The sequence below is a fragment of the Equus asinus genome, chromosome 12, assembly GCF_041296235.1.
Source record: "Equus asinus isolate D_3611 breed Donkey chromosome 12, EquAss-T2T_v2, whole genome shotgun sequence".
Taxonomy (NCBI): Eukaryota; Metazoa; Chordata; class Mammalia; order Perissodactyla; family Equidae; genus Equus; species Equus asinus.
This window is the reverse complement of record NC_091801.1, coordinates 7,216,225-7,227,148: the sequence shown is the minus strand read 5'-3', so window position 1 is coordinate 7,227,148 and position 10,924 is coordinate 7,216,225. Positions and strand designations below refer to the sequence as shown.

General features: G+C 47.7%; 1 protein-coding gene across 2 annotated transcripts in view; it reads left to right on the top strand.

The window, feature by feature from the left end:
* The first annotated feature begins 782 nt into the window (after positions 1-782).
* Positions 783-10,924, top strand: part of ZBTB10 (zinc finger and BTB domain containing 10) — a 35,856-nt gene continuing 25,714 nt past the window's right edge. Inside the window, exon 1 of one of the 2 annotated variants that reach the window (XM_044780318.2) lies at positions 783-1,860. In XM_044780318.2, coding sequence (XP_044636253.2) covers positions 889-1,860 — 972 coding nt within the window. In that variant the 5' untranslated portion in view covers positions 783-888. The remainder of the gene's footprint in view (positions 1,861-10,924) is intronic. The other variant, XM_014851015.3, reaches the window with a different exon arrangement.

The window sequence follows — 10,924 nt, the reverse complement described above, 5'->3', positions numbered from 1 at the left end:
GCGGCCGGGCGGCGGCCCTGACACTCGCCAGCTGTCCGGCCTCCGCGCAGCCCGGCCCGGCCCGGCCGCACGCGCCCGCCCCTCCCCGAGACCCCCGGCCGGCCGCCCGGCCTTTGTCCCCCCGCCCGCGGCCGACTTCCTTCCCCCCGGCCGCACCCCCGCCCCCAGGCCTGAGCGCCGCCCGGCCCCTTTCCCGGTCCCCTGGCGCCCCCACCCCAGCCGGCCCAGCCCAGGCCCAGCCCCCTCCCCCCGCCGCCCCCACCCTCTCCCCCTCCAGCGGTTACTGCTACCCCGGTGCATTGTGGGCGCACGGTCCGTTGTTCATTTGCCATTCGACCTCCGCCGGGGCCTGGTCGGACGGAAACGCTCCGCCGGCTTTATTGTCGGCTCGCGATGTGGCGGCGGCCGGCCGCGTAGCGCGCCTCGGAGCCGGCGGCGGCGGCGGCGGGAGTCGGCGGCGCGCCGGAGGCAGGCTCGCCGGGGGAGGCTCGGTGTGCGCGCGGCTGGCGAGCGGGGCAGCGGCGGGGCGCCCGCACTCCGCCGCCTCGCAACTTCGGAGGCCCCGCGCGCCCGGCTCTGCTCGTCGCCTCGCCGCCGCCGCCCCCTTCTCCGCGCGGGACGCCGCCGGGGCGCCGCGGGGCGGGGGCGGAGGACGCGGGGGCGCCCGAGGCGGCGGCCCGCGCGGAGGAGGCGGCGGCGGCGGCGGCGGCGGCGGGCGCGGGCGGCGGCCCCGGGCGCGAGCGCGGGCCGGGCGGCCGGGCGGGAGGGCGAGGGCGAGGGCGAGGCCGGGCCGCGCGAGAGCGGGACGCCGGGGCGGGGGCGCGGCGGCGGCGGCGGCGGCGGCGGGGAGCGCGCGGGCCGGAGCACCGGGCGGCGGCGGCGCGCGCCATGTCGTTCAGTGAGATGAACCGCAGGACGCTGGCGTTCCGAGGAGGCGGGTTGGTCACCGGCGGCGGCGGCGGCGGCGGCTCCGCGAACAATAACGCCGGCGGGGAGGCCTCGGCTTGGCCCCCGCAGCCGCAGCCGAGACAGCCCCCGCCGCCCGCTCCCCCGCAGCCCGATGGGCGGGGGGCCGACGAGGAAGCGGAATTGGAGGGCCTGGAGCCCCAAGCCCTGGAGGCCGCCGCCGGGCCGGCCGCCGACGACGCCAAGGAGGCGCTGCTGCCCCCGGACGCGGGGGGCCCCGGCTCGCTGGGCGGCGGCGGCGGCGGCGCGGGGGGCCCCCTGCTTGCCGAGAGGAACCGTCGGACTCTGGCCTTCCGCGGCGGCGGCGGCGGCGGGGGGCTCGGCAACAATGGCAGCAGCCGCGGGCGCCCCGAGCCCTCGGCGTGGCCCCCGAGGCATTTCAATGGGCGCGGGCCGGCGGCCGTGGAGCTGGAGCTGGACGCGCTGGAGGGGAAGGAGGCGATGCAGGACGGCGCGTCCCTGAGCGACAGCAGCGAGGACGAGGAGGAGGGGGCGAGCCTGGGCGACGGCAGCGGGGCGGAAGGCGGCAGCTGCGGCAGCAGCAGGCGCTCGGGCGGCGATGGCGGGGACGAAGCGGAGGGCAGCGGCGTGGGAGCTGGCGAAGGCGAGGCCGTCCAGCAGCTCCCGCTCGCGCGCCCCAAGTCCCTGCTGCAGAAGCTCCAGTGCTCCTTCCAGACCTCCTGGCTCAAAGATTTCCCCTGGCTGCGGTACTCCAAGGAGACTGGCCTGATGTCCTGCGGCTGGTGCCACAAGCCCCCCGAGGACGGGGTAAGCGGGGACCTTCCCCAGGTGGGGCACGATGAGCTGTCGCGAGGCACCCGCAACTACAAGAAGACCCTCCTGCTGAGGCATCACGTCTCCACCGAGCACAAACTCCACGAAGCCAACGCCCAGGTACAGTAGGTCCTGCTCGCGCTTTTCAGGTCTTTCAGGGAAAGCGGTTATCACCTAAAACCACTTTCCCGGGCGGGAGGCATCATTCCAGGTGGGAGAGGCGCGGGATCTTCTGCGCGGGGCTTTAGAAAGGCTGGGAGCAAGTTTCCCAAAGTTATCTGTGCCGCGGTGGGGAGGGGCATGCAATGGCAGTTTTCTAATCGTAGCGCTGAATTTCTCTTACGTTTTTTTTTATAACGTAGTTTTCTTTGCCCATCAGATTAGATCAAAGGGAAAGTTTAATAAAGCGAGGTTGAAGGTTTTCACCCTAAAAGATTGATTTTTGCGGTCAAAAGTTTTATTAGCTGTGATTTTAGAGAACTGCCCTGTGTTCATAGTTTTTTAGCGTGCCGGTGGAAGTAAAAGCTGGTAACTCTTTGAAGAATGAGTGAGACAATTTCGTTAACCTTTGACTCCAGCCCTTTCAGGAAAACATCCATCCGAGAAAATTTCTATCAGGTCAGGAAAATGTGAAATGTGAGAGTAGTATGTAAATGTAGAGGAAGCTGCTTGGATTGACAGTCCTTTCTCTTGTGAATAATTTTACTAAATTCATCTCCCTTGAACTTCTTGTTGAACTTTCTTGCATACCACAGGCATGTTTTTGGTAAATTACTGCATTTTCTTGTTTCCTTCTACCCAGATTTCTGTGCTGAGAGTTTCTGTAATCTTCCCATTTTCAAAACGTTTCTTACAAATGCAGTTGACTTTAAATTTAGCCTATTAGAAATGTTTAACGTGAAGTTGTCTCGAGTGGTTGACTTAGACTGGTAGGGAGTATATTTACCAAACTGCTTGAGATCGTAAGTCCTTAGTTACAAAACAAGTGAGCCATGCTTTAGCTCTTAGTTCTTGTAATATTTCCAGCATGAAGGTGGTAGTCTTACCATTTTCGTAATCCCTTTTCAAACCAACCAGATATTGATCAGTCCTCCTTTTAAGACTTTTAAACAACCTGTGGTGGTGGGTGGAATTCATCCTTTTGTATTGGTAGCCAGTCATTGGCTTTAGAAAGTCAGCTTTCAGATATTAGTCCCTCTGTGTTTTTATTGGAGTGATCTTTCTGCTCAGAACACTTATACTGGAGTTACATTGTCCGATAACTCCGTACCACAGAAGTTCCTCCAGAAGTTAAGGCTTTAAAGCAGAAGGTTATTTTTCCCAGTGGACAATGGCGATAGTTTTTGTACAAATTTTAGTTGCCTAAGCCTTAGAAGGAAGGTCACTTAAAGATAGAAGGCCCAGAAAGGTTAAGTAAATTGTGCTAAGTCTAGAGTCCTTGGTGACAACTGAGACTAGAGCCTATAAGGAATGTTGTAATGGAAAAAGAAAGGATTTTGGAGTAAATCTGGGTTCAGATCTCAGCTTTCTGCAATTAGTAGGTTTGTGAGCTTGGGCGGTGGAGTGAAATAGAACTAACGTTTCCTTGTCTTCCATATGCCAAACACACATTTACCTTACTCTGCAAGGTAATTTGTTCCCGTTTTACAGAAGAGGAGGCTGAGGCTTTAAAGGGTTAAGTAATATCTTCTTGAAGTTGTTTAGTGAGATGATGGAGGTGGGGGATTTGTGAAAATGGAAGTCTGCTTTTCTAAATAATGGTAGGTTGGTATTTAGAAAATTTTAAGAAGATAGTTGGAATGAATTTTCTTAGTATTACAGTGGACCAGTTACTCTTATCAGCATGTTCTCTCCCTGTAGGCAAATCTGAATGGGAATGCAAATTATAGTTAGCTGCTTAGTGAACCTGAAATCAGAGGAAAGGGAATTAGTTGGACAACCTCATAATGGACTTGGTGTGGTGTCTCCTTCTCCCCTGGGCGCATATCTGGAGCAGGAAATTCATTCCTAGGCAGAGCCCTTCCTAACCTTGATCTCTGAATTATCCCTGCCTTCCCCTTGGTCCCCCTGAAACGCCCTTTTTATAGGTACAATCTGCAGACCGTCTAGCTCTTACCACATGCCTCCATTAGACTGGAGACAGTGCAGTATAGGAAGTCCTGGTTGTCTGAGGCAGTCTCTTGGTTCCCTTGATTGGATTTTGGATGTTTCCACTGTGTATTGATCCTAATCATGTCTCTGTTTTCATTCTAACTAACCTTAGTTTGGGGTGTGACTGTGCTGTTGACCCTAGGTACCACCTACGTAATCTCTTTGTCTTATTAGAGTGAGTGACAGTTTCAAGAACTGACTGACTTCTTCCTTTGGGGAGGGTTCAGTCCCTTTTTTCCCTCGCCGCTCTGGAGCCTTTGATCACCTGTAGGAGGCAGTATAACACAGTCTGTAAGAGTCTCTGAAGGCTTAAGATTAGGGGGACCTGAGTCCTAATCCTCTCTACTTGGCAGGCAGATGAGTTAACTTCCAGTTTCCTCCTGTATGCAAAGTATGTATGCCAGCACGGAATCACTTGGTAAATGATGACCACTATCATCATCGTTAGCTAGTTTTGTCGTAGATAAGTCTCCTGTAACAAGATTTTGTGTGTGTGGCCTGGTACGTCACGTCTCAGTGTTACGGTTTTGTCAGTTTGGAAGTCGCTTTATCTCAGGGACTCTTGATTCTAGAGCGCAGTCCGGTGCTCTTTTTCATACGCGCAGAGTCTTTAGCCATCCAGCTCTTTGAACATCCTGAGACTTCCTCATCATACTTGCAATTTTTCTCAGTGGCATAAAGAATATCTTGCATTAGTTTTCTCCTGCCTTAAAAGTATTGAAATGAGAGTTCTGAAGTTCTGCAGCGAGAATTCAGTCTGAGGCCAGGGATAGTTCAGTCCCTTCATTTCCTGCACACCACCCCCCCCCCTTTTTTTTTTAATTTTAAGAACACCTGTTTTTTGAGAGGAGTTTGGCCGTATCTTAGTCTGTCACTAAGAGTTAGTTTTATTTCTTGTGCTTTCTGTAAGTAAGAAAAGTCCTTTTTCATTGATTCCATGGGAGTGACCAAAACATTGTAGCACACACTTAAAAAGTTTGATGTTCTGTTAATCGGATGTTGGTTGCTAAGGAGTGCTCATGGGAGAGTGCATAAACATGCTTTCAGAATCTGTTCTGAGCCTTCTGTTTCAGAGAGATCCCCGTCTGCTTCATAAGGATGTAAGGGACAACATACATAGTTTTTATTTTGTGACAACTAACTGTGTCTGCGTAGAGTCAGGTTCAGTGATTAGCTCACACAGGATTTGACTGTTGGCCCGAGGGCTTTAAAATTGCCTTAATAACAGTGATTGCCACTGTCTTGGTTTAGATCACTTTCCACCCAGTTAGGAAATTTTCACAGCCTAAGTGACGCATTCTGTCAACTCTTTGCAGTTTACTAAACCTAAAACATGCACTCAAATGTATTGTTATAAATGTACTTAACCTTTCTAGACAGTAGATACTGAATTGAGATCTGTGATCTGATTGAAATTACTAACTGGAATATGTTGATGTCAGCAACTAAAGCAAAGGTGAGACAGATCTAACACTTTTCTTTGCATTCGGCAAAAATAAAGCTCAAAGATTTGTTTTTATCAATTTAGGAAGAAAGTCCAAAAAACTCTTCACGAAGGAGAAATAGGTGTTAAAGATGAGCCTGTGGCCCATTAAGAACCGTTTTGTGTAACTGTATAGGTTCTAACATTCACTCATTGTGACTCAGTAACAGCTGGTTCATTTCCCTTGTGTTTTTCAACTTTTTAGTAGTGTGTCTTTGACTGTACCTTATAGTGCGTCTAGGATTGGCTTCTTTTTCCCCCTTAAATTTCCTTATTAGGTACCTGCAAGGCACCGGAGAGAAACATATAAGTAAGACATTTTCTCTGCCCTCAAGGAAACTTGTAGTTTAGTGAGGAGAGACAGATATGACACCAAAATGATAGGTGCCATGTTAGAAGTAAGTTCAGGTCACAGTGAAGACACTAAAGGAAGGAAGTCATTGACTGACTTGTGAAGGCTGGGAGAAGCGTGTAGAATTGGCTCCCGAACTTAATTGTGTTGAATGAATAGGTGTTGAACAAGGAGGGAAGGGCATTCCAGGCATTGCAGTTGGAAGCAGCATGAGCACAATAGATACTGATGTCTTGGTTTCTCTGAGAAGTGGATAATTTGGTTGCTGAGCAGGATGATAAATCAAGTTTGGGGGCCAGTCCCGTGGCCTAGTGGTAAAGTTCAGTGTGCTCTGCTTTTGCGGCCACGTTTGGTTCCCAGGCATGGACCTACACCACTCATCTGTCAGTGGCCATGCTGTGGTGGCAACCCACATACAAAATAGAGGAACATTGGCATGGATGTTAGCTCAGGCGAAATCTTCCTCAGCAAAAAACGGCAACAAAAAACCCCACCAGAATCAGGTTTAAATAGATAGACAGACTCCAGGTAATGAAGATCTCTTATCGTGCTAAAATGAATGTATTTTATTTTGTTAACCAGTGAGCACACTAGCAGTTTTAAGGAAGGGAGAATTATGGTGACATACGATGTGTTTCTGTTTAGAAGCACCTGTGTAGTCTGTGTGTGGGTTTTGAGGAGAGAGTGGGTAGTAAAGCCTATCTTTGCCATCCAAAATTGGCTGGATTTTCTAATCACCTGAAGATTTCCGCCCTAGACCTATGGAATCAGAGTTTCTGGAGATGGTACTCAGACTGCAAGAGAAGATGCTGACACTCAGGGAGGTCATAGAGGTGATCGGAATCCTGCAAAGGAGACCCTCCGACCTTCCTGTCCTCTTCTGACTGTTAGAATTTGTCAGTGCCACCAGCAGGCATCTATATGGCATATGTTTGCTGTGGCCTTGTTTGTCCTCATTCTAGAAATTCAATTTGTTTTTTTCTAAAATTTGGATTTGAAAGTGGAAATTGATGTTTTTGTTTTTCCAATATACTGTTTGAGTGGGTTGTGGCAACAAAATAGTACAGACTTTTTATGTTTTTCATGCTTTCAGTTTACACTTTGATGTTTGTGTTGGAAATATCTTTTTGTCTGCTAATCCACTTATCAGAAGAGGACTATAGTTCTGGATAGGGAAGTAAATACTAATTGTATTTTTGGTTAAATAGCGTTGTCTTATCCTTTATGGATTGACCACAGATGAGCTCCCTGTTTGCGGCCGAAGTTCTCTCCCCCTCAGAAGTGTGGGGAGACTGGGTGGTGGTCTTATCTAACTCCCCAAGCTAGAAGGCTGAAGGCCCTGTGATTCCCCCCCACCCCACGCACCCCTCCTTCCCCCCCCCCACTAGAAGGCTGAAGGCCCTGTGATTCCCCCCCACCCCACGCACCCCTCCTTCCCACCCCCCCCCCCCCCCGCTAGTTAATTACTCGGGTTCTGCTGATTTTACCTTCCAAATATTTTTCCAGGCTCTGCCTCACCATCCCTCCCTCCGTTGACATTATCCGCCTTCCCTGGTTAAGGTCCTTGTTTCTTGCAAGTATGTTGCACTGTTAACAGTCGCTTCCCCTGGTCACAGTATCTCTAGTCTTAGTCCCCTGATGTTAATCCTCCGCTTCACTGCCACAGTCATTTTTATGTCTGCTAATCCAGTCAGATCACTCTGTTCCTAAAGCTCTGTAAGGCACCTACCTCAGTGGTTCTTAATCTCGTGGGGAAGTCCGTCTCTTGATAATCTGATGAAAGCTATAGACACTTACCTCCAAAAATATTCATAAGCGCATATTTGCATTTCTTGGGCTTTTTTTTAGAACACCTTGAAGTTCTTTCATAAATCTGGAATTGTGAGGATGCTGTAGACCATCTTGGTCTTTTTTCTCATGCTGTCTCGTGGGCTTAGAATGCTCATCCTCCCCTTCCACTCTCTCTTTTTTTTTTTTCAGGAAGATTAGCCCTGAGCTAACTACTGCCAATCCTCCTCTTATTGCTGAGGAAGACTGGCCCTGAGCTAACATCCGTGCCCATCTTCCTCTACTTTTTATATGTGGGATGCCTACCACAGCGTGGCTTTTTGCCAAGCGGTGCCATGTGCACCCCGGGATCCAAACTGGCGAACCCCAGGCCCCCAAGGAGCGGAACATGTGAACTTACCGCTGTGCCCCTGGGCCGGCCCCATCCCGTTCCACTCTTGCATCCTTTAAGGCTCTGTTCAGGTCTTTCTTGCAAAAAGCGTTTCCCCACCTCCAAAAAACTGGATTAGATACACCTCTCTCTGCTTTTGTAACACGCTTATGCACTCTTTGGTACCTTGAAAGTCTTGGCTGCTAGGATGACTTCAGTTTGGGAACTGTACTTACTTATTTTGGGTCCCCAGTGTTGAACCTGTCTAAAGTAGGCATTCACTTAATGCTTATTAAATAAATGAGTAAAGTCAGTATTTTTTGAGCTTCAGCAGCTTTTTCCTCATGAGTAAAACGTTTACATTTTTTAGCCTTTCTGAAATAAATTTGAAGATAATGTGTTATGAAGTTTTTAACTAAATAGACACCTTTCTGTATTGTCTTAATTTGGGAAGGGTTAATTCTAAGACGTCTTCCAGATCTAAAATTATTATTTTACTTATAGGTAATCTTCACAAATAAAAGCATTGAGGACTTTTCATACTTACAGAATCTCCAGTGTAACAACATTGTCTGATTTTAGAAGTCTGAATGTCCATTTCCTTAAAATCTCCTTGTTTAGCCAGTTTAGACTAATGTCTGGGCTAAATTGTGTTTTCATTTTTGGGAAAAGGAATAGAAAAAGTTTCCCAACATTTGAAAAGACCAGCTATGGAAATAGTTAAACCTTTTTGTCAGTATATTTTTTACTTATCAGTGATATCTCGGCTTTCCAGTAGACTCAGAGTAGACGTGGAAGTTAAAGAAGGAGCCAGAGACAGAAATGACTTGAGTTCTTTGGGACTTGCTGTAAGATTTGAGAACTAAGAATTTCTTAGTTTATTTGGTTCAGCAAATAATATTGGCAGTTTATTTTAGTGCTTTGTGCTTATTCAGCTCTGTTTCACCCAAATCCTCAAATAATACTCCCCTTGGAGAGTACATAAACTCTTGACTTGTAAACCTTTCATTGCGAAGGACATATTTAATAGTTGCTACAGAAACATGGCATAGTGCTCTAATCAGTAGTGAAAAAGAAGTTGCTGGTGTTGCTTGTAACAGCGGGAACATTACTGTTCTCGTACAACAGTAACGAGCAAAAACAGTGGTTGAACAGTTGGTTTGATTCGTATCGTTTGTGTTAAAATAGAATGGGCAAATATTTTGGTGGATACACTTTTGTCTGAGTTATTTTTAAAAATTAGGACATTTGGTCTGATAATGGCAGAGAATTTCAGAAATTGGGACTGGCCCAGAAAATTCAGAACACAGTGACCGTAGCCTAAAGTGACTGACTACAGTTAGACGTGGCCACCTCCTTAAAAGTGTTTTGGACTGCTTGATGTCTACACGTAAGGCAGTTCTTGACTTGCAAATGCTAATTCACTGCTCCCACAAACATTTCATGATGTGCTGCCAAAGTTTGATCAGTGCTTACAGTTTCTGCCCTTCGGAGCATTCGCACTGTTAAAGCTGTATCTGTCGGAGCTTTGAAGCAGGTGAGCTTTGCTGTGTAGGTACCGCACGCATTAGCAAAGCTTAGTTTCAGGCCTACCTTCAAGAAAGATTCCTAGTTCAAGTTTGGAAATTTCTGTAGTGAGTAGAAAGCATAAGGAAATTAGTAAAGTCTTATTGCTAAAGTCTCGTAAAAGGGAGATCAAGTAAACAGTATGATGCTTTTATAGAAAATTACACTGTAGCAGTAACGATTATAGCGTTTTCAGTATTGGTTTAGTTCTTTATTCACACAAGTCCTAAACATTTTCATTCCCCCTTGCTAAATGGTTTGAAATTTCACAACATACTGGTTTATATACAAGATCTAAGGTTAAAACGTTTTTTACCTCACTTCCCTTCCTCCACCCCGCAAAATCAAAAATGTGGGACTTAACTCATGAATTATTTGTTTTGATGATTTTACTCCAACCTTGGCTGTCACTAGTTTTTGCTAAGGATTGGGTGTTGTGGTGGGAGGAGAAGATAACTGATGTAGAGCGTGGGGCGTTTTGGTGTGAGAGAGTGAGAAGGTGGAGGAAGGGTGTTAGAGTATGAAGGCGCTATGCAGTTGGGTCCCCGGGGGTGATAGGACTGCCACGCCTCAGTTGGAAATGACAAAGAAATTCTCTACTTTCTGTGCTTCGTTCAGTAGTGATCAGATACCCCAGATTTGCAGGCTTATCCCGACTGTTCCATTATCCCTGTGAAATACTCAAGCGTCCTGAGATTCTGATATTTGGGTTCTTTCAATTGACTTCTCATATCTGGAAGCAGAAAAAAATTCTTGGATGGACCGTGTGACCTGGTTTAGTTTCAGAGAATTGGGATTATTATATGTATGGCCTCCTGTGTTGAGAACTCGGCGTTAAACCTAGTATTTTTGTAATTTAGCCATACTCATGATGGAGTTGAACAGTTTGGGGATTGTTTAGGAATCTCACCACCATTTAGAATATTGTTTCCATGAGAATATTCTTTTGCAGTCCTAACAACTGTGTTCTCTACAGCCTTCTGTTTGTTTCCTAATTCCCCCTCCCTCTCTTCTCCTCTCCAAGCACATCAGCCCTCCAGCATTTTTACAACATGGTATGCATCTTTCCATGTTTTTCCCATGCTCATATACTTGTAGATCTGTGTGTGTGTGTTTCGTTATTTTATAGAAATGGCCTGTATTTAAGTTAATATTTTGTATCAAGGAAAATATGAATTTTTAACAGCCAAATAAGGTTGCCATTTTCAGTCATCTTTTCTACTAGGAAAATCTAAGCAATTTTTCTATTAGAAAAAAATGATTACTTGAGTTAACCTAGCTAAGTTATTAAACAGTGTGCCGAGCACTGTTCAGGGTGCTGAGGGGACGTACATCTCTGCCTTTAGGAGCCTTAATTAGAACATTCTAGGACTGCTTTGCAGTAAGAAGACTCAGGGATGATGACTTGCCCAAGGGCGTGCAGTTAATAACTGGTATAGAAGTGTTCTGAAATCTAGATCATGCTCCTTCATTC